The sequence below is a fragment of the Myotis yumanensis genome, unplaced genomic scaffold (assembly GCF_028538775.1).
Source record: "Myotis yumanensis isolate MYYU_CA2020_CCGP unplaced genomic scaffold, mMyoYum1.0.hap1 SCAF_3, whole genome shotgun sequence".
NCBI lineage: Eukaryota > Metazoa > Chordata > Mammalia > Chiroptera > Vespertilionidae > Myotis > Myotis yumanensis.
In genome coordinates this window covers 44,103,110-44,127,310 of record NW_027223754.1, presented here as the reverse complement: position 1 = coordinate 44,127,310, position 24,201 = coordinate 44,103,110, and the positions used below count along the sequence as shown (strand labels likewise).

Below are 24,201 nucleotides of genomic sequence, written 5' to 3'. Positions count from 1 at the left end.
GGAGAGTGTGTGAAGCTGTAACTCCCTAATGAAGCAGGTTTATTGTCTGGTTCAGCTCTCTAGTTTATTAGACTTGATGTCTGATTCCCTTTGCTTCCTTCCTTTATTAATATCTAGCTACCTACACTAACAATTGTAGATTACTATTAGAAGTTAAGTCAATGCTACCATTTCTTTTATCTTTCTGAAAGATGTTGGCATTTATTTTTCACTAGAGGCCTGGTGCACAAATTCGTGCACCAGTGGGGTCCCTTGGCCTGGCCTGCGGGATCAGGCCAAAACCAGCTCTCCAACATCCCCCAAGGGGTCCTAGATTGAGGGGTCCTGGATTTCAAGACGGTGCAGGCCAGGCCGAGGGTCCCCATCAGGGCTGGGGAGGGACGCGGGAGGTTGGCCAGCCGGGGAGGGACCACGGGAGTGCTCTAGGGTGTGACTGGCAGTTGGACATCCCCCGATCCCCTGAGGGGTCCCGGATTGGAGAGGGTGCAGGTCAGGCTGAGGGACACCCCCCCACACCGTGCACAAATTTTGTGCACCGGGCCTCTAGTCTACATATATAAAAGCCCAGTGACTGGAATGGCGGAATGACCGGTGGCTACAACACGCACTGCGGCAGCCAACCAGCCTGATCCGGGGCCAGATCGGCCCACCCCCAGCCGACCCAGCCGGCCAACTGCCCGTAGCCCCTTCCCCTGGCTGGCCCGGCCCTATGGGCCCCCATTGGGCAGGTCGGCCGGACCCCACCCATGCACGAATTCATGCACCGGGCCTCTAGTTAAGATATATCTTGAGACACTTGAGGGCAGGATGGACCCTGTGCCTCTGAAAGAGCAAGCATCATGGGTAGGCTAGAGTGTCCCAGGTGCTGCCTGTGATCCAGTGACTCTCTTCCCTTCTCTTACCCTCTTGTCTCCCATCTCCTATCGTTTTAGTTGGAGCTGAAGTTTTTGTGTTGTTCTTTTTAATATGTTTTTATTGATTCCAGAGAGGCTGGGAGAGGGAGAGAGAGAAACATCAATGATGGGAGAGAATCATTGATTGGCTCTCTCCTACATGCCCCCTACTGGGGATCGAGCCTGCAACCTGGGCATGTGCGCTGACTGGGAATCGAACTGTGACTTCCTGGTTCATGGGTTGATGTTCAACCACTGCGCCACACCAGCTGGGCTAGAGCTGAAGTTTTTAAAGCTGTCCTGTTAAGTTTTCTTACTACTGAATGTTGCCAATGCTTCTTCCTATTAAGCTTGCCTTAAAGCAGCGGTTCTCAACCTGTGGGTCGTGACCCCTTTGGTGGTCGAATGACCCTTTCACAGGGGTCGCCTAAGACCATCCTGCATATCAGATATTTACATTATGATTCGTAACAGTAGCAACATTACAGTTATGAAGTAGCAACAAAAATAATTTTATGGTTGGGTCACAACATGAGGAACTGTATTTAAAGGGCCAGAAGGTTGAGAACCACTGCCTTAAAGTCTATACATTTCCTAATAATATAAGAGTTTGTCACTTGTTGCATCCTCATTTAAGAGCATTTTTCTTCTTTCGTGTGTAGGTAAAATTTAATACCTAGTACCCATCTGTTTTAAAATTAGATTTTAATTTCAAAGTGAACATAGATTGCTTTCTTGTGAAGGATGGTGGCAGAACAAAAGTAAAATTGATAGCTGAAGAGAAAAAAGATTTTTTTTTTCTAAAGGTGATTTATTTAAAAGAACACAGAGGGCAGAATTCATGTTTTATCTTTAAAGTGTTTTGTGGACAGGGTCATGGTAAAAATAATTTATGCAAAATTTAATGAACTAAGTGTAGGACAAATGACCTAGTTCAATTTAATATATTACCTCAATGAAATAATTTGTTGATTATAATGTTAGCTTTTTCAAAAGATACACTTAATCTTGAATAATCCTGAAACACTTTTTTGCTGGTGACATGTCTTATTTTCAAAATTTCCTCCTTCTCCTATATTATTCTGATTACTCAGTAAATCGTCTGAGGATTTTCTTTTCATGCTGGCTTTGTAACCTAATGAAGTCTAAAACTTTACCTTGTAATGGATATTCTGTACAGAATTATAAATAAGTAAAACTTTAAATAGAATGCCAGGTTTAATTCTTTATAGTAAGAATGAAAGATAAAAACTAGGATTTAAAACACAAGCTAGCAAAAAGAATTTTACTGAGTTATAATATAATCAGCATATTTTCCATCTTGTTCCATTACTATTACAATCCCAGGTTTATTGTCCCTTTATTTCTAAAGCTGAATACTTTTTCTATGTAGGGAATTTTATCAAATATGCCTTTTCTGTTATTTGATTTTCTCTTCCTGAAGACTCAATGTAAATGTGCCTTTTCACCTGGACTAGAGTGGACTGTCGCCATTTATATACATAGAGCAGGAGAGACACCCAGTGGCTGAAATACTTCTTATCTCTCTTTTTTCTCCTAACCCTGCCAAAGACATGATTGAGATTGAACTGTTTATTGACTATTTTTCCTATTGGTATCTGGATTGCTTTTCTAAAATTGTTTTTCATATAATGGAAATATTCCCTTCTCTGCCTTGGGCTGGAGTTTCCCACAAATGAGAATTGGAGTAGGTTCGGTATTCACAATTGGAACGGAAGTGATTGCAATTTAGACTGTTCATCCACAGGTTCAATAGAGACAGCTCTATCCATATCCACTGTCACTAGTGTTATTTACATAGGATATAAAAGCCCTAATATTGAAGACTAACTTTAGATGTAACCAAGTAAATGTAATTCATTAAACTCAAAGCTAGCCTTCTGGTTTATTATAAAAATTTTCTGAAATTTCTGAAAAATTAAGACAGTCAAAATATTCCAGGTAATGCAAGAAAGGGGTGGGAGGGATTTATCATGAAGATGCAGGAAGTCTGAACTGAAAAGCTGCTAGTAGGAGGGAGCGAGAGGCCGCTTAATGACTGGCACCATTTTTAATATGAAATCTGCACATTTACTTTGTTTTTACCAACCAGCTCCCTTTGATCATTCAAAATTTCAATGTACTCAAAATTTTTATTTTATCATGGTCTGGGTTGACTCCTTTAGCCTATCCCAATATCAGCCCTTTTTAGCTTCAATTTCTGTTGCCTAATCCTTTCCATGTTTTGTGGTTTGATTTCCCAAGAGAATATGATTAGCCTAATTTATTTTTGAGAACCAAGTTATGCTGTTTTTTGGCCAATGGCTAGTCTTTGGACTGGTGGCCATTTAGTCAGGTGTTATAGTTAAGTTAACTGTGAAGGACAGGTATTTTGAAGCTTTGTCCAAATGGAAGTTTAAGGTAATACATTCCAGAGCTGTGGCTCTCGCACTTAGCTGCAATCAGAATCACCTGAAGGGTTTATTAAAACACAGATTGCTGGGCCCTGCACCCAGAGTTTTTGATTCAGTAGGTCTGGAATGAGGCTCAGGAATTTTCATTTCTAACAAGTTCCCTAGTGATGCTGCTGATACCGGCTCTTGGATCACACTTTGAGACCTGTTGTCAGGGTATATTTTACTATTGTTGATCAACTAAATCTGTTTCTAAGTATCTTACAAAAGAAATCCACTTTGAGGTTAAAAAGTATATCTAACAATGCTGAAATCATTGTTTTAATTTACTATTTTTGAACAAAACTTTGATCTTATGGGTAGTCTTTGGGCTTAAGCCTTGACCACTATGCTTTTTAATAGATTAACTAGTTTAATCTGTCTTCCTATAGTTAGAACTGTCCAAAAGTATAAAATTTTTAAATATCAATGATCTCCTTTTTTTCCCCTCTTACAAAAGTGAATGCTATGACTTCAGTTAAAAAACAAGTTCTAGAAATGTATTGATAGGAAATTTGAAAGCAACCCAATACTATAACTGGCTTGTTTTACTGAAGCAAACTCCTTTCTTCTCTTCACAGGGTTACATGAGTTCTTTTTCCTCCTAGTCCTAGTGTACTTTGTGATTGCTTGCATTTATGCTCAATCATTGTGGCAGGCTATTAATAAAGGAGGACCCATGCACATGATTTTAAAGGTTCTGACAACTGCATTGCTGTTACAAGCTGGTTCAGCTTTAGCTAATTACATTCATTTCTCCAGGTAACTTACAACCACTAAAACTGTGTTCATCATTACGTCTAATTAATCCTAATTAGTCCACCAAAATTATGCTTGATTTGATTATAAACATGTTTTTTCACACTTGTAATTTATACTGATACTCTCCTCTTCAATTCCTCAGTTACTCCAAAGATGGAATAGGGTTACCTTTTATGGGAAGTTTGGCAGAAGGTGAGTATCTTTTTGAGCCTTTTATTTATTTTTTAATGTAAACTTGCTATCTACTTCTTGTTTGTTTTTCTTTTTTGTAAATTATTTTTGTCCTAATACAATTTTTCTATTCAAGGTTGGTTAGAATTTAACATGACTGAACACAGGAATACAGTTTTAGTTCCCATATACCCTATTTAGTTTCTTCTTAATAATAGGCAATGTGTCCAGTTGTTCATTGGTTTTAGAACATATTCATATGTGTTCTTCCAATTTATCCTCAATAAAACCTCAGTAAGGTATAGGTTTGCTTATTCCTGTTTTGCAGATAAAGAATCAGGGCTCAGTGGCATGAAGCATATTTCCAAATGTCAGTCAGCTGTTGAGTGGCAGAGCCAAGACTCAGACGCAAGTTTTCTGACCCAGAACTGAAGTTTTTTTCCTATTTTAATTTTTTTTTTTAACTTTTTTCCCTCTTTTCTGACCCACAGCCCTAGAGTATAACTGAGCTGACCTTGCAGCTTTGCCTTTGACGGGCTTCTATGTGTTTTGATGGGCTTCTATGTGTTTTGCCTCTTTAGGCCTCAATTTCCTCATCTAAAATGCATAAGCTAAATTATTTAAGCTCTGTCCAGCTTTAAAATATTCTATGTTTCTATTAAACATTCAGAGTCATCTAAGAGAAAAGAGTGTGAGAAACTTGCAGGTAAAAAGGGCTCTAGATGATGTTAAAAAAGGAGAAGCAACTCTTATTCATGCCCAAGAGAGGAGCAGTACACATTCTCTTCACAAGGAAAATGAAAGGTTCTAGAAGATTTTTAGAATCTTAAAATAGACAGCAAGTGTCTACACTATGTATCTTCACTGTGGGTTAAAAAGCAAGTCTTTTTTTAAAAAAAATACTTTTATTGATTCAGAGGGGAAGGGAGAGGGAGAGAGAAATAGAATCATCAATGATGAGAGAGAATCATTGATCAGCTGCCTCCTGCAGGCCCCACACTGGGGATCGAGCCCACAACCCAGGCATATGCCCTGACTGAGAATTGAACCTTGACCTCCTGGTTCATAAATTGACGCTTAGCCCTAGCCAGTTTGGCTCAATGGATAGAGCATTGGTCTGCGGACTGAAGGGTCCCGAGTTCAATTACTGCCAAGGGCACATGCCCAGGTTGAGGGCTTGATCCCCAGTTGGGGGCATGCAGGAAGCAGCCAATCAATGATTCTCTCTCATCATTGTTGTTTCTATCTCTCTCTCCCTCTCTTTCTCTGAAATCAATGAAAATATATTTTAAAAAAATAAATAAATCGACGCTTAACCACTGAGCCATATTGGCCAGGCAAAGCAAAAGTCTTTTTTTTTTTTTTTTTTTTTTAATAAAACTGCAGTAAATCAATATTATTCATTTTGGTAGTTTTGACAACAGGTTTGGTTAGTTAAATGGTTAAAATTTTAAGAATTTTAAGATTTTTAATCAAATCCCGCAGAATGGACTTTTTGTGTAATCTGTGTATTTTACCTACAATTAATTATTTTTTAACAACAAATAAACATTGTTCTACCTATCCTCAAAGTTACAGTATTATATCAATACTAGAGGCCCGATGCATGAAATTCGTGCAATAGTAGGCCTTCCTTCCCCTGACTGCCAGCACCAGCTTTCCTCTGGCACCCGGAACCAGGGGTACCCTCACAGCCCCGGCTTCGTCTGGAAGGTCATCCGGAAAGACATCCGGTCTAATTAGCATATTACGCTTTTATTATTATAGATGTGTATAATGTGTATGTAAAGAAATGAACCAGAAAAGTCAGGTGTTTTTTTCCCCCCCCAGGTATTTGTTTTTGCAGATTAGCAACTTATGTAGGAATATTTCTTTAGCTATGACTTCTTTAAGTAACTGAATATGTACTTGTATTAGCATTATAGTAATTTACAATTTATGAAAGAAAACTGCTTGATCTGAAAGGCTATATTTTATCTCACTCAAATGTAGTCACAGTTTATTATCAGAATTCATTATTACAAATATATAAGCACAAATGTAGAGTATCCAGTTTTAATTTGAATGGCAGAGCAGGGGGGAAATGTGTCAAAATATATATGAAAAAAATATATAATGGGTTTTTGGCAGGTTTTTGGCTTGTAACTTTTAAATATAAGTATTAGACTATAACTAGTTTTATCTGTTTCTCCAAGAACTTCTTTATATAAAAGAAGTTAAAAGTTGTAGACCTCAAAGTTACGGATGGCAATTTGAAAAAAGTTTTATTTTGTTAAATTGTGATCACATGTTCATTCTAAAATCCAGATTAAAGTACACTATGAAAAGTGATAATCTCTTTGAAATCAGTAAATACTCTCTTCTAAAATTAATAGGCCTTGAATTATTTATAGGTTATTTTTTTCTTGTGGCGCTGAACAGGGTGCATGCAGGTGATTTTGTTGCGTCCTCTTTAAAGTAGCAGGCTTTCCCTGCAGTGTACGTGATGGCCACCTGGTGGCACATGACACTAATGCGTGGAGTATTTTATTTGTCTCAGGACTCTGACACTGAAGCCAACATAATTGGATGTTACTGCAGCTATGTGTTTTATTGTCATGCTATTTCTTATGAATAGTTTTAGAAAATACTCTTCAAATTGTAGTTCAGCCATCAAAAAAAATTAGCAACTGAAAAATGAAGGCACCAGTATTCTTTACATGGCAGAAATTATATTTAAAATTTGTTTCTTTTAATAAGCAGTGAGCTATAAACAGGATTATGTACTTAAAGAAGCTAAGAAAAATGGGATTGAAGTTTTTTAAATATATTTTTATTGATTTCAGAGAGGAAGGGAGAGGGAAAGAGAGATAGAAACATCAGTGATGAGAGAGAATCATTGATTCGCTGCCTCCTGAACGCCCCCAGCTGGGGATTGAACCCACAACCCAGGCATGTGCCCTTGACCAGAATCAAACCTGGGACCCTTCAGTCCACAGGCCGACACTCCATCCACTGAGCCAAAACAGCTAGGGCTAAAGTTTATCTTAATAAAATGTGTTATTGGCATGCATGTCCATGTACTAAGATAGAAGTATTGACCTTGCTTTAACTATTCTCATAAATGTTTACAAATTTAATGGCAAAATTTTACTTTTTTAAGAATTGTTACATATGAATATATCTTATTATTGAATTTCATCAGTTCTCTTTGAAAATGCCCATCTTTTTGTAGTTTAAAAGTTAATTCTATTCTTAACTCAAGAGGGACCACATTCTTTGTATTATGAAAACTTGGTTGTCTTTGGTTTTTATTTCCCATTAGTTTTTGACATCACTTCCCAAATTCACATGTTATTCCTACTTCTGAGTCTGTGCATGGGCTGGACAATAGTCAGAATGAAGAAGTCTCAGAGCAGACCTCTGCAGTGGGATTCCACTCCTGCATCCACTGGCATTGCTGTGTTCATTGTCATAACACAGGTGAGTATTGGCATTCAGTGTTTCTGCTTTTCAATATTCAGAAATGCAAATCTAGATATATCTCCTATCAGAATTGAAACTTGGGACCCATAAGTAATTTGTGTCCTTTTAAAGTGTGAATTTAAAGAGTCATAGATCAAATAACCTGTTAATCTTCTTAGTACTGAATTTAATTGTAATTTACCTGAATTTGTGCTTCCTATCCCTTATTCAAGTACAATATATTTAATACTAGGTTACATTCTTATTTTCTACTTAATAGTTTTCTTTTCATATTTTCTAGCACATAGTAAGTACTCAACATTGAAGGAGTGAATGAGTGAATTTGTGATTCATTCACTGGCAAGGATCTGTAGGTTCAGTTTTTCTACTTTATGCATGACATAATTTCAGTGAATATCTGAGATCAATGAAAAAGCAAAATGTAGTATAAAAAAAGAATGGAATCTTGTTTTTAAAAACAATTACGAAAACAAATTTCAGGTTCTAGAAAGGTCCTCTGTGCCTTTTTCCTCTCTATAGCGATAGTACAGAGGTTATTCTACAGTCTCCATATGCCTGTGTGCAATGGCTTTATAAAAGTTAAGAGGAAAGGTACAAATATAAAAATTTGTACTGAGTTTGTAACCATCATTGGCTATAGATAAAGATGAAATATACCCTGGGCTCTGTCAATGATGTTATAATCTAAATTTTAATGCATTGAATAGTTGCAAAATTCATTAAGGAATGATAAGGTCTGTGCTTCATTCTTCCCTGCACTTCCAGTATTTAGTAAGTACAGTAGGTTCAGAGTGAAGTAGGTGTCTTGAATTTACATGATTGAATTTAGAAAGAGACTATATCACAGATATGGTATTTAGAAAGAGATAATGCTGGGAAGGGAAGGTTAATAAGAAAGAAGGTGGGGGTGGGTGGGTGTGTGGGAAGAGATTAGCCAAAGAACTTGTATGCATATATGCATAATCCATGAACACAGACAGTAGTGTGGTGAAGGGCGGGGGGAGGGAGGGGGACTAGAAGGGGTCCAATGGGGGAAAAACGGAGACATAGGTAACACTTTCAACAATAAAGATGAAAAACTGAATTAGAAGTAAGTAAAACAAGGACAAGACTCTACCAACTTAATGTGTTTGACTCCGGATTTGTGGAATGTAGTGTTAATATCAGGTTAAATTCTCATGTCTCAATAACTTTTTTAAAAATTTAAATTTTTATGTCATTGTAATTTAATTTGATTATCCTGGACAAATACAAATTAAGAATTGAGATTATGACACTACCCTAGACTGTATGTGAGCATTTGTGAAGAATACATTAGACCTAACCCTGGTACTCAACAACTCAGACAAGGTGAATGATGCAACCAGAGACTATATGAATACTTATGTATATTCCATAGGTCATGTATTCACATTCATATATGAAAATATGGGAGTTTGAATTGTAAAAATGTGAGTCATAGGAATTGGTAGGGTTTTTTTCTGCTTTATTGCAGTATAATTGACAAGTAGAAATTATATTATTTAAGATGTACATGTGATGTTTTGGTATACATATACATTGTGAAATGATTATAAACATACTCATTACCTCACATAGATAGCAGGAAATGGTAATCCTATAATAGCACTTTTTTGTTGTAAAGGTTAAGTTTGAAATGGAAGATGGGAGGATAAGGAGTGAGTGGGTTGTAATATATGGTGACTGACGATTTGACTTTGGGTGATTGGCACACAGTGCAGTATACAGATCTTGTAACAGAAATCCACACCTGAAACCTGTTTGATCCTATTAACCAATGTCACCCCAATAAATTTAATGAAAAAGAAAAAGAAATGTGAGTTAAGAAATCAGATGGGTATAATTGGGTAAGTGGAGGAGTAACATTTTCAATAATATAGAGCAAATATTTAGTCCAAGAAGGAAATTCATGTGTGCCGATAACAAAGGAGATCACCTATCAAGAATGATAGCAAGATTTGAGAATGAGAAAAAGAAGAGGTTGCTGGTTAATAAGGTCTAAGAAATGGAATTAATACTTGAGTTGTTGTTTTTTTTAATATATTTTATTGATTTTTAACAAAGAGGAAGGGAGAGGGATAGAGAGTTAGAAACATCGATCAGCTGCCTCCTGCACACCCCCTACTGGGGATGTGCCCGCAACCAAGGTACATGCCCTTGACCGGAATTGAACCTGGGACCCTTCAGTCCGCAGGCCAATGCTCTATCCACTGAGCCAAACCAGTTAGGGCAATACTTGAGTTTTGATATGAATTCTTTGGAAGTCACAGAAGACACAATTCTGAGATCTGGGTTGGAAGTGAAGGAAGCACAGAGGCTTACTGATTATTATAGTAATTTATTTAAGTGACTGATGTTTGGTAAAGATGGAAGGAATATGAACAGATTTCTACTGAATAGCAATAAACAGAACAGCTTGATGAGGAACTTGCTGAGCTTTTTACTTTTACAGTAACAATATGGGAGAAAAAGAAGTAAGGATAAGTAACTGTGCTCTTGGTGTTTATAATGAATATTAAAAATATATTCTCCTTTACCCAGGAAGGTTACCATGGAAAAAGAGTAAAATCTGAATCAGTAATTCTAACCTATTTCTGGATTACAAAAAAATACTGAGATATTTGGAAGTTATCCTGAGATAGTAGGCTTGAATGCAGGACAGTTTGATTTCAAATACGGTGTTGAAGAAAAAGATGGATTTGTAACAAAGTTTATATTTATTCTCTTAATCATTTCAACTGATTTTTATTCTTATAGATATCTTACTTGAGTCATGATAGCAATAGCATTTTTTATCTTTTGTATGTGGTCTCATTTGGTAATCGTTTTCTCCAGCTTAGGGTATCAACAAGGAAAAGACTGCATGTGCTTTATTAACTGACAACTTTATAGTCTGATAAATCTTAGAACCTCTTAGGGATGTTGGTATGTTTAAATGGATGTTTAAAATAGTTTAAAAGTGCTAATTGTAAGCAGATACTATTTTTTTTCTCAAAATGTATTTTTTATTTATTTTTTATTTTTTGCAGAGTATTTTGCTACTTTGGGAACAGTTTGAAGAGACCAGTCCTCACAGCTATTATTCACACCACAACTTAGCAGGGATCCTGCTAATCATTTTAAGAATTTGCCTGGCATTGTCATTAGGTTGTGGACTCTACCAGATCATCACAGTGGAGAGGAGTACCCTGAAAAGAGAGTTCTACATCACTTTCGCCAAAGTACGGGTTTGGTTAGAAAATGGCTTCTGATTATCAGCTTTGTTCTGCTTTCTTTAGGAAGTATCTAGGCAACTACATGCCAACACTCCTTAAACTTTTATTATGTGCCAGGCACTACTGTAAGCCCTTCATGTGCTTATTTAATCTTCACAACCTATGACGTGGATGATACTATCCTCATTTTATAGAACCCATAGAACAGTGGTTTCCATGTAATTTTTGGCAGGTCAATTTTGTCTGGTTCATGATTTCTTTACCAATAGGGAATTGACATTTTTCTGTAGTATCAGAATTTTTAAAAAATTTTTAAATTAGAATACAGTTTACAATTCTCAAAAAACAGTTACTAATTGACTATTACTAGATACTGTTACTCAGAATTATGCAGTGATTTCAAACAAATTGTGAGGAGCTATCCATTGGCATAAGCAGATGGGTCAGGAAGCTGAGTCCATATTATGTTTTAGCCATTTCACTGCCTCCATATGAGATGTTCACTTTATTCCCCCACTGTCCTTCATATGCTAGTGAGATCTAAAAGCAAATTTGATTTTTTTTTTCTATACCCATCTAATAAAGGGAAAGATCAGGAGAGAGGTTGGGCAGTGACACTGTAAGCCTTCCTCCGTAGAAGGTTATGTTTTCCTGTCAGATTGAGAGAATCCATATTCTTTCATCATGACAACTTTAATAGCACTCTGATGAGCTGTTCCTCAGCCCACCCTGCTCCACAGAAACCTCTGAGGAGTCAGAGGCCGCGGTGGAGGAAGGGCCAGACTCCTTTATTCCTGGTGCACAGTTTCAAGCGGCTGCAGCCTAGAAACCCAAACAGGCAAGGAAAGGCCATTTTGCTTCCGAATTTTTACAGGAAAACAGTGCTTATTGTTTGAAAGGTGGTTATATATTTAAGATGTTTAAAAACTAATTTCTTCTTTGTTTTATGTTTAAAACAATATCGAACTCTTTCATTGAACCTAAACATTTATTTTTATATATTATAATTTAACTTTTTGAATGGGTTCAAACATTCAAAAGTACTTCAAGAGTAGCAAAACATGTTTCTTACCTGTCTTCCATCCACTCAATTATCACCTCCTCATATAATCACTGCTGTTTTAATTCATCCTCCCAGAGAATTTTTAATATATAATTCTGTGTTTTTCCCTTCGTTTTATATAAGAGGTAGCATAGTAAACACGTTTTCTACATCTTTTTTTCCCTTATTTTCAATATACTAAGCATCTCAACAACTATTATTTATTAACTTATTATTTTATTTCAAATTTAATTTTGGAAAAGAAAAGGTTTTGGGAAAAATAGAGAAGAGATTTTTGAAAGGTATAATGTTAAAAAGCTTCCCATTCTTACTTGTCCAGTTGCACTCTCTTTTGTACTAACACCCTCAAACAGGTAACCACCATCAGTCACTTTTTTGTGTATTCTTTCACAATTTCTTTGTGTGCGTGTGTGTGTGTGTGTGTGTGTAATCAGTGATTCTCTCTCATCATTGATGTTTCTGTCTCTCCTTCTCCCCTACTCTCTGAAATCAATAGAAATATATTTTTTAAAATATGAATATACAGTCTTATTTTTTTTACAGAAATATTATACATTTGTACATTGGTTTTCTCAATTACTAATTTGTTACTTAATATATTCATAGTGTATCAAAATTTCCAAATGTAGATTTAAGATTTTAAATACTCTAGAAGATTTGATTAGAAACAGAGTAGCAACAGCAAATTTATTTCTACCTTTTTATTGCAAATTCTCTAAAGTCCGGTTGATATCAATCAAGACCTCTTAAATATGCCTACTGTGTTTTATCTGGTACATTCTGAAAATAAAGACATAGCTGCACTTACTTGACTTACTTTTCATTTGTTTCAGGGCTGTGTCTTGTGGTTTTTATGCCACCCAGTTCTTGCCTGCATATCTTTCATGTTTAATGACTACCAAAGAGATAAGGTAAGTACTATATATGAGCAAAATAGTTTTTGGTAATTCTTATTGGGCCTATTTATCCTTTCAGAGGCTTCTTGAGCGCTTCAAAATAAAACTTTGAAACAAAATACTGAACTGGTGAGGGTATTAATTTAGAAGTTTAAAATATAAAAGACAAATTTTTAAATTTAGTTTATAAGCAAAATGATGGAAAATAGTTTTGTCGTGCATATTATAACCTATTTCATAGTGCCGTTCATAAATAAGAGGATTCATAACACATCTTTGTTAAGAAAAATGTTTGCTGTGTAATAGTAAAAATCAAGATAGATTTATAAAAATCAGTCTAGTTGCTTTAACAGGCTGTCGACTGGAGTGCCATGTTCAGGTGCACCACATTTTGATTGTGTTGATACCTACCTTGTTAGGTGAACAGCTCCATCATTTCAAAGTGGAGTTCTGCCAGGAGCCCTTCACAAGCAGTGCAGTATATGCTTGAACTCACAAATGTGTCTTGAGCCTAAGGTATTTACAAAGAGTAAGTAGATAGGAAGGGAGTCTACAAAAATAGAGAAGCAACTTGAGGATTTTTGAAAGGACTCGGGGCATGTTTTATTCCCATTACTTAGATTAGCCGGGAGCCAGGTTTTTCTCATTACTTTGTGTAGTGCATGCACCGTAAGGAGAGAATGGCATAGCATATTATTCTTTTCTGTCTTATTTTGGTGTCTATAGAATGTTAAAGGAATTTAACCTTTGAACAATTATAGTTCTGAACATTAGTCATATTTTCCTATTGAAAATGAATTTGATAAAATGTACCCATGGAGAGATGAAGGATAGTGTGTGTACATATGCAGGGTGGGGCAAAGTAGGTTTACAGCTGTGAGTACACAAAGCACAGGGTTTATTCTTATACTATTTATTAATGATTGTGTTATTTTCCATATGAAAATTGTAAACCTACTTTTGCAATATCTTATATGTATATATAAAGTACACATAGGTTTGTGATTAATTGAATTCTCTGTTTTTGCATGCAGTAAAAGCATCCTCTTTCTGTTCTTTTCAGGTTATTACAATAGGTGTTATCCTTTGCCAGTCTGTTTCCATGGTTATTCTTTACAGACTCTTTCTGTCCCACAGTCTGTACTGGGAAGTTTCTTCACTCTCCTCAGTAACACTACCACTGACCATATCCTCTGGACACAAAAGTCGGCCTCACTTCTGATACTTGATTTTCTTTAAGGAAAAGTGAATTGATTAAACAGAGTGCAATAAGGATCCAAATACACTGACTTTTTTTTCATACTTTGGTATGAAAAATTGAACATAGAGAGCAGAGCATGTTATTTATACAACTGCATTTAAGCAGTACCAAAACTGAAAAAGGAAATAAATGAAATGTTTTGAAAAATACTTAAACTTTGAAGAGTATTGTTATAAGGTGATTTATGTGATTTCCATGTGGAAATAAAGATGGAAAAGAATTATATGATATTTTGGTAAGAGATTCACCACTTATAATGCCTCATTTTATGTCAATAGTTAACTCAGGTTTGATAGTCTTATAAAAAGTAATCAGTTAAATGATTACTTGCTTATACATATCTGAACTAAGTCCAGTTATGAAATCTGTTTAGTATACTGATTAAAAATTGCTTCTTTTTAATGCTTTAAAGAAAATGCATTTCATATTGGAGTTTAAAGGAATTGAAAGTAAAATTCAGAAAATAAATATAGATTATATTCATAGTTAAATGAATAAGCTTTTGTTCATTTGTGGGTGGGGGTTTTCTCCATTTTCTTCTATCATTTTGCTCTAATTCCAGTTTTAATTTGATTAGCAAAGAGTTTTGGACAGTTTATGAAAAATAAAAGTAGATACATTACATGTGTTTTAAGGACAAAGGGTTTTAAAACCTGAGTATTTAGGTAAAGGGACAAGCAGTTTTACATGTTAAAAAAGAAAGAAGGAAAAAATACTGTGTGATATGGTACTAATTTAATCCTGATATAATTCATTTCTCTTACATTGAATCCCCAATCATAATTAAGCCATACACACAGATTAAATTAACAGAAGCATTTCACATAAATGTTGGTTTCAGTCATCAACTACCTATGAATTCCTGCCCAAGGATACTTAATCAGGATTAAATTTTCTATGAATAATTGAAAAACAAAATACTCACTGGATTTGTTATAATCCATATTGGCAATGGAATCTAACTAGTTGCCATCTTGAATCCTTAGTAATAAAGCAATATTTTTTTGTGTCTGTGTTGCCCCTGTATGGAATATGATAGCTAAAAAGTACTCTATCAAGTGCCTGTTTAAAGAATTGCTAAATGGTTGTTAAAACCTGCTATTATATAAAATGAGTAATGCCATTAATGGTCACTGATTGGAAATTATTCCGTTTCTGTTTGTCACGCTGTTCAGGTCTGTTCATTTTTACCTCTGGCTTCTTTTTAAAGATTATTTTAATCTACTTTCAAAGGTATTACATGTTTAAGCAAGAACTGGTGCACTTGCCATAGCCGGGTGGCTCAGTTGGTTGGAGTGTCGTTCAATATTGCCAAAAAGGTTTTGGGTTTGAACCCCAGTTGATGTTTCTCTCTCTCTTTCTTAAAAAAAAAAAAACACAAAAAAAATAAACATATCCTCCGGTGAGGATAAAAAAAAATGGTGCACTGATCTGGTAATTAAACTTTTTAGTTAAATAGTTAAAATAATGTAGTGCAACTTAAAAATATCCATGGCTTGCTCTAGCTGGTTTGGCTCAGTGGATAGAGCATCGGTTTATGTACTGAAGGGTCCCGGGTTCAATTCCAGTCAAGGGCATGTACCTCGGTTGTAGGCTCAATCCCTGGCCCTGGTCAGGGTGCATGCAAGAGGCAATCAATTAATGTGTCTCTCTCACATCGATGTTTCTCTCTCTGTTTCTTCTACTCCCATTCACTCTCTAAAAAAATCAATGGAAAAATATCCTCCCATGGGGATTAACAACAACAACAACAAAATCCATGACTTTGTTTTTCCCTTACACCTAGTCTCATTGGAAATGAATAGTATTGTTTCATTTTAAAGGCAAAAATACATGCGTTTGTGACTGGCAAAAGGCAAAGTGGCAAAGTTCAGTCTGCTCATGAAGTCATCTCTAATAGTTCTTTCTAAATTATTTAATAAGGAGATCTACAGGTTGAGACTGGAAGGTCTGGGGGATATTTTAGGTTTACATGATCTGCTGAGTGGTCATGACCATTTCTTTTACCACATCTCACTAATAACATCATTATTGTCTGTTGTGTTCAACTGAAGTGTAAGTTAATTAAGCTGGGAAAAAATAGTGAAGCCTTTTCATAAAGTTTGTGAACTTGCAACAATGGCAAGGGAATAATCTTTATGTTACCTTACACAAAGAACAGAGACACTGTAATCAGTACTAATATATATATTACTGTGCTCGCGTTTATGAAACTTCAAGGGTATTTTTTACTTTATTTTTAAATTTATGGTTGAATTTGCTGATAATTTATTTTGTTATCTAAGAGCTATTTTTAAAGAAAGTAAAATAATTGTTAACTAATGTATAAAAGAGTTGTTAGCCCTAACCGGTTTGGCTCAGTGGATAGAGCATTGGCCTGTGGACTGAAGGGTCCAGGTTCGATTCCAGTTAAGGGCATGTACCTTGGTTGCAGGCACATCCCCAGTAGGTGGTGTGCAGGAGGCAGCTGATCAATGTTTCTCTCTCATCGATGTTTCTAACTCTCTATCCCTCTCCCTTCCTCTCTGTAAAAAATCAATAAAAATATATTTTTAAAAAAGTTGTTAATAAAGTTTAGTAATCAGAACCAAAATTTATTATTTCTTAAGTCATGGCATAGCATTCCCCTTTTTCTGAATGTTTACATGGAGATATGTCACTAAAGATTACAGAAAGATGAGTGTATAATGCAAACTATTTAAAGTTCAAAACTTTTCTATTTTCTTTCTCTGTTAATAACAATTTCTAAAAATTTATTTTTATTTTATTTTTTAAAGATGAATGGTCTGTCCAGAGCCCTTTCTTTAAAAAAAAAAAAAAAAAAGAAAGAAAGAAAAGAAAGAAAGAAACATTTTGGGTTTTTTTTTCTTTAGAAAGGTATAAAAGATGTTTATTTGTATTGATATGTATAATAATGTTAATTCCTACTTAATTAAGTGGGCACCTCAGCACACTTCAATATTTGAACCTTGGCCTTCAGCAAGAAAGCATTGCTAGCAGGGAGAGATAATCCAGGCAGAAGAGCTTGCTTTAGGGAAGTTTTTCATGATCTCAAGTAAAGTAAGCCAAGTCTGATGAAAATAGAAGATATGCAAGTCTAAGGCCAACTTAAACATAATGAGAGTAGGATTTACACATTAGCATGAACATTGCGCCCTTCAATATGTTTCCCTTAGGAGGTTGTGCATATTCTCTGGAAAGTCTTTGAAAACCCGAAATTATTATATTATTTTAATCTTTATTATTGAAAGTATTACATGTGTCTTCCTTTTTCCTCCATTAACTTCTTCCAGCCCTCTCCGTCCCCCACCCCAGGCCCTCACCACCCCATTGTCTGTGTCCACAGGTTATGCATATATGCATACAAGTTCATTGGTTCATCTCTTCCCACCCACTCTCCCCTACCTTCCCTCTGAGGTTCAACAGTCTGTTCATGCTTCTAAGTCTCTGGAAAACCCAAAATGATTTGTGAAACATTCTCTGGATAACTTAGTGGTAACAAATCTTTTAGGGTTTTTTTGTTTGGGGGAATTGCGATAGTCAATTTGAGACCAAATCTGGAGAGGTAATACTGTTTTTGTTTCAACCTGAGTTCATGAATTGAGACTATATGAATGAGACTGGTGAGTTAAGAAAACTAGTGTAGATCTTTGGCTGGAACTCCTGCAGTGGTTCTCTAAGTAATATTGCTGCTTCCACACTTGGACATCCTCCCTGCACAACTGAAGGGCTTCATGTGCCTTGTGTTCTAGGAGTCTTCGACGTAGACTGCCAGGAGGCTCGGTGTCATGGAAAAAGTGGCCCTGTTCACTAAAGCCCGTTCTCTGCAAAGCAAAGCTGGATGATAGAATTCTTGGTGCTAACCTTATGCCTTTTTTTTTTAACTTTTAAATTAGTTTACAATAGAAAAAAAATGTAAATCAAACTACAATTTTCCTGTTAAAAACTGCTTCCCATTGCACTTACAGAAAAGTGATCCATGCTCATTACCGTGTTTTACACGGCCCCACATGGTCTGGTCCCTTCCTCTACCTCTGATATATTGTACCTCTCTCCCTCTCACTAGGCCCTACCCTCATTATTAAAAATAACCTCAGTTATATCACTGCCCCCGAACCTTTGCATTTACCCTTTTTTCTGCCTGAAATATTCTCTTCCAAATCTTGGCATGGTTACATGGCTAAATCCTTCTCATTCTTTAGGTTCTCAGCTCAAATATTTTTAGACACCTCTGACCATCAGCAGTGGATTTATTTGTTGCAAATTTAGATAAGCTGGAGATATGTTCCTCAGAATTCTCCCTGCATAATTCCAGGATAGTATAGGTCACAAGAGATGTTTGCCGCAAGATTTAGAAGATGGAAGTAAAGTAGCGAGATCCAGATTCTTTTTATAATTGAAAGGTCCAAGCAGCGTGCTCACCCATGTTGTTGCTTATCTGCTGGTTCATCTTCTTGGCTTATAGGCCAACAGCCAGGCCCACAGGACCACAGCTGCTGCTGGGTTGCCTCCTTCAGCTATTCTGACTCCTGGGCCAGGTATATGTTTTACTACGTGACAAAGGGTGACAGGTTTGCAGAACAACTCATTGTTAAAGGCTTGGAAATGGTGAGAGATTGGCATGAGTTCCACTCAGTCCCCATGGATTCTGCTCACCTGGCAGGCTCCAGTGTGCCCGTGCTTCCCTCCCTGCTTCACACCCATCATCCCCACCTGTCAGACACAAAAGGATCAGCCTCCTATAATCCCCATAATAAATCCCTTATTTTATATGTTAAAGATGGTGTGTATGTGTGTATGTGATATCCTAGTAGTTCTCCGTTTCCATCAGACCCTCACTAATATGCCATCCTGTCTAATTCTCCCCCATCCTAATTGCTCTATTGCATTATCCCCTTTTCTCTTGGTAGTACTTACTGCTTTATCTCTCCCCAATTAGAATGTAAATTCTAAGGGACTTTGATCATTGTCTGTATCCCTAGCACCTAGAACATTCCCTGGTGTACACTAGATGCTCAAAAATGTTTTTGAATGAATGAAAAAGAGCCCCAGATATGAACTTAGCAATATAGCATTATTAAATAATAGAACCTCACATTGTGACTTCAATAATACTTTCCCTGTTCTTTATTCAATTGTACGGAACTGAGACTATATAAAAATCTTGAGTAGTCAAGTAATTGTTATAAGTCTAATCTCTAAAACTCATCAATTATGAGAAGATTCCTCAAACTATCAAAGAGGCAGTTTCCCTCTATTTTACATAGTGGTGTATTAAGACCATGTATCTGGTTTCTTGGCCCTTCAAAACTAAAAGTGCCAATCTAAAAGAAGTTTGAGTCAGAGGAAGAATAGTTGACAGCAGTAATAATAATAATAATAATAATAATAATAATTAAGCTGGGAGAAGACAGACTAAAAATGACACAGGTACATTTACACAATGGAATACTCTGCAGCTGTAAAAAACGAAGGTGCTCTTACCCTTTGCAGCAGCATGGATGGACAAATATCACATGATCTCACATATGTGGAATCTGATTTAAAAACTAAACTAACAAACAAAATAGGTCCAGAGGCATGGAAGCATTGAACAGAATGATAGATCTCAGAGAGGAGGGGGGTGAAAGGGACAGGAAGCGATCAACCAAAGAATATGTATGCATAACCCATGGACATAGACAATTGTGTGGGGAAGGCTTGAGGTGGGATTGGGACTTAGTGTAGAGGAGAACAGTGGGGGAGTAAATGAGGGACGCCTATCATACTGTCAATAATAATAGATAGATAGATAGATAGATAGATAGATAGATAGATAGATAGATGATAGATAAAAATGACACTCAAACCACAGCAGCCTGGGGTCATTCAGTGTGAATGAAAACAGTCTATGGGCCTTAATAGACACTTGGAATTGTATTGTTTAATGCTAGGGGCCCAGTGCACGAATTTGTGCACCTTGAAAGGAACTGTGGACCACAAGGCTGCGGTGAGCACAGGGGCGGGTCTTGGCCCATCCTCTGCGCACCGGCCTGGCCCCTCCTGCCCTGGCCCCCTGGTCTCCTGTCTGCCAGCAGCCCCACTCGCACCGCTGCTGCTCCTACACGCTGACAGCGCCGGCACCCGTTGAGGGCATGGAGCGACTGGGACTGGCGCCAGTAGCAGGTGCGAGTGGCAGCTGCTGCCCCAATTGCCCCTTAGGAGCAGGGGGATGTGGAGAAGCCCTCAGGGGCGATCGGGGCCGGCAGCCGCTGCTCACACCTACTGATGGCGCCGAGTGATCGGGACCTGTGCCAGGCGCCATCAGTGGGTGTGAGCGGTGGCTCTGGCACCAGCAGCGGGTGCGAGAGGTGGCTGCCAGCCCTGATCGCCCCTCAGGAGCAGCGTGAGGTGGAGATGCCCTGAGAGGCGATCGGGGCCGGTGGCAGGGGCCGGCAGCGGGTGCGAGCAGAGCCAGTGTCGGCAGCAGGTGCAAATTCCTGGCGGGACTGCGGCACATTGGAGCAAAGAATTTTCAGTAACCAGCAGAGGCTCGCCCCAATGACAGCGACCGGCAACCTGCCTTGGTCTGGTGCCCCTGCTCACCTGCTCCACCATCCCGCCACAGCAGATGCCCACCATGTCCCGCACTCTGCCGCCTGCTGCCGACGCCCGCCATGTTCTGTGCACACCTTCTGGTGGTCAGCACACATCATAGCAACTGGTTGTTCAGTTGTTCCGCTGTTCGGTCTATTTGCATATTAGGGTTTTATATATATAGATAATTCATGACAATCACCTTAGTAATCAAAAGATTAAATTATATATTATGTTTAGTATCTTCAGAGAAATGTGCAAATGCATTGTAATATTTCAGTCTCATTAAACAGGTAATACATGCATATTATACAAAAATCAGAAGGTTGGAAAAGATAAAAATAAAGCAAGCTATTCTCCCAGTGATATCTCTTCTGTGGATCCAGCCTCTATTACCAATTTCTTGTTTATTTTTCTAGAGGTGGCCCCTTGGATATATAAATATACATATATATAAAGCACACCATACAGATTGTTTTGCACATTCAGCAATTTATTTTGTATACCTACCTACAGAGTTGGCCCACTCCTTTCATTAATTGCATAGAATTCCATTATATGGCTGTATTTTTAATTTTTTTAAATTGGTCCTTTGTTGCTGGACATTGTTGATTTCCAGTCTTTTGCTATTACTAGTAGCCTCCCTTGGCATAAAAATGTGCCTGGCCCTCTTCCTCTCCTTCTAGTCCCTTCCCTTTCAAGCTCCCCCTCCCCCTTCTCCCCCTTCCCAGGACCTAAATCCTTGGAGTTTCCAGAGTGATAGAAGTGTACTTGTTATCCATGATGGAACCTGATAGTTTATGCTAATGAGATAACTCAGTAAGAAGGTTAGGCACATCAGAACCACATACTTAGAGGGGGTTGGTACTTTGAGTCACAGTGATATTAGCCTGACTTGGGAGGGAAGAGGGATGGAGATTAAGTTCAACCTGTAGTCAATGATTCAATTAATCATGCCTATATAATAAATCTCCAGTGGAAACCCTAGACACTGAAGCTTAAGTGAGCTTGTAGATTTTTTTTGTTTGTTTTTTAAATACAGGTGGAATTATCAGTATATTTTTTATGGCTTCTGTGTTTGTGTTCTACCTGTGCCACATGTGGAATACTTTACCTCTTTGAGATTATGTTTAAATCCTCTATTTTTTCTTCTGGTAGTTTTATGTTTAAAGTTTTGATCCACCTAAAATTTATTTTGCTATAAAATATGAACCAGGGCCCTGCCAGGTGTGGCTCAATGGACCTTTTGACTCATAGGTCCATTGAGCGTGGACCTATGAGTCAAAAGGTCACAATTCAATTCCTGGTCAGGGCACATGCCAAGGTTTCAGGCTCCATCCCCAGTAGAGGGTGAGCAGGAGGCAGCAATCAATGATTCTCATCATTGATGTTTCTATCTCTCTCTCTCTTCCTCTGAAATAAATACAAATATATATTAAAATATGAACTAGAGATTCAACTTAATTTTTTTCAGATGGTTGCTCACTTATTACAATATATATTGTGTGGTCCACATTTTCTTCTTTTTAAAAAATATATCTTTAGTGATTTGAGAGAGGAAGGGAGAGGGAAAGAGAGATAGAAACATCAATGATGAGAGAGAATCACTGATTGGCTGCCTCCTGCACGTCCCCTAATGGGGATCAAGCCCACAACCCAGGCATGTGCCCTTGACCGGAATCGAACCTAGGACCGTTCAGTCCACAGGCTGACACTCTATTCACTGAGCCAAACCAGCTAGGGCTGGTCCACCTTTTCTTTACTGATTTGTTTCTAGTCCATTTCTGGGCTTTTACAGCTGTGCCAATGAACTGTTGATTCATGATCTACTACCACACTGTTTTGATTATTGTAGCTTTAAAATATGCCTTACAGGCTTGTAGAATTAATTTCTTTTAGTGCTGTTCTTCATAATTTTTCTGATTATTCTTGCTAATTTTTATGATTTTAGAATTAATTTTTCTGATTTTCAGAAGAAAAATAAATCCTGTCTATTATTTTTAGTGGATAAACTGGACTTCCAGGTCAATTTAGGGAGATTCAACTTTCTTTTAAGATTTTAAAAGATTGATTTTTTAGAGAGAGAAAGGGAGAGGGAGAGAGAGAAACATAGATGGGCAATCTTTGGCTGCCCCTACTGGGGATTGACCCCGAGACCTGGGCATTGCCCTGACTGAGAATGGAACTGGTGCCTGTGATGACTGACACCCAACCAACTGAACCACACTGAACAGGCAGGAGATTCAGCTTTCTGTTGGATGTTAATCCCACAGACGGAAGCTCATTCTTTTGGCCAAGTATATCATCAACTGTGTGAATCTGTGGTTGCTTTCATAGTGATGTAAGAAACTGCTATAAAATACCTTTCCATTTCCTCAATGTGAGCATGTGTTTGTCACTGTTTAAAAAGCTTCTTTTTATAGCTCTTGTATATTTTTTTATATCCCTGGGTTTTTCTTCCACTCTATCTTGCATACAGCTATTATTTTACATGTGAAGATTGTTGATTTTTAATTTTGCTCCCAATTACCTAACTGGGAGCAATTCTCCTAACAGCTGTAATAATTTTCTAGTCCTCTTATATTTTTGAAGTAAATAAATACGTCATCTACAAATAATGATCATTTTTATTCTATTTTTTCCATTTTTTCCCCTCTCATTTTTATCCCTTCTGCCAGTATCTCCAGAATAGTGTTAATTACTTTGGGTAATATGCAGTAAGATTTCTACATTTTACATGAAGTGGTTCCAAGTAGACTTTGAAAAGTTAAATATGTATACTGCAATCCCTACAGTAACAACTACAAAACAAAACAAAATACACAAATGTTTTATAAGAAATACAATAGGAAAATTAAAGTGAAGTACAAAAATATGTTCAAATAACCCAAAAGAAAAGCGGGAAGGAGAAACAGGGATTAAAAACAGACAAAAACAAGCAGAAAACAAAAAAGATAGACCTAAATTCAAACACATCAATAATTTCAATAAGTGTAAATGTTTTAAATACCCAAATTAAAAGACAGTCAGAACAGATTTTTTAAACATGTCCCAACTATCTGCTCTCTACAAGAAACTCACTTCAAATATAATAATATAATGACATAGGTAAATTAAAATAAAATGATGGGTCTAAAATATATATATGTATATATATCTCCATGCAAACAATAACCAAACAAAAGCTGGAATGACTATATTAATATCAAAGTAGACTTCAAAGTTATGAAAATTACTGGGGATAAAGAAAGCATGAAAAGATAAAAGGGTCAATTTACTAAGAACACATGCAATCCTAAATATATACAGCAAGCAGCAGATCTTCAAAATACATACAGCGAAAACAAAACCAAAAGGAGAAATAGACAAACCCCTAATTATAGCTGTAGACCTCAACATTCTTCTCTCAGTAATCAATAAAACTA

The 24,201-nt window shown here is 36.9% G+C and overlaps 1 protein-coding gene across 4 annotated transcripts in view; it reads left to right on the top strand.

Moving 5' to 3' along the window:
- Nucleotides 1–24,201, top strand: part of GPR180 (G protein-coupled receptor 180) — a 58,951-nt gene that overhangs the window by 12,822 nt on the left and 21,928 nt on the right. For 3 of the 4 annotated variants that reach the window (XM_070408778.1, XM_070408777.1, XM_070408779.1), the window contains exons 4-8: nucleotides 3,928–4,108; nucleotides 4,251–4,300; nucleotides 7,584–7,741; nucleotides 10,795–10,986; nucleotides 12,877–12,954. In XM_070408778.1, coding sequence (XP_070264879.1) covers nucleotides 3,928–4,108; nucleotides 4,251–4,300; nucleotides 7,584–7,741; nucleotides 10,795–10,986; nucleotides 12,877–12,954 — 659 coding nt within the window. Of the gene's footprint in view, nucleotides 1–3,927; nucleotides 4,109–4,250; nucleotides 4,301–7,583; nucleotides 7,742–10,794; nucleotides 10,987–12,876; nucleotides 12,955–14,002; nucleotides 16,802–24,201 lie in introns of those variants that run through there. The other variant, XM_070408776.1, reaches the window with a different exon arrangement.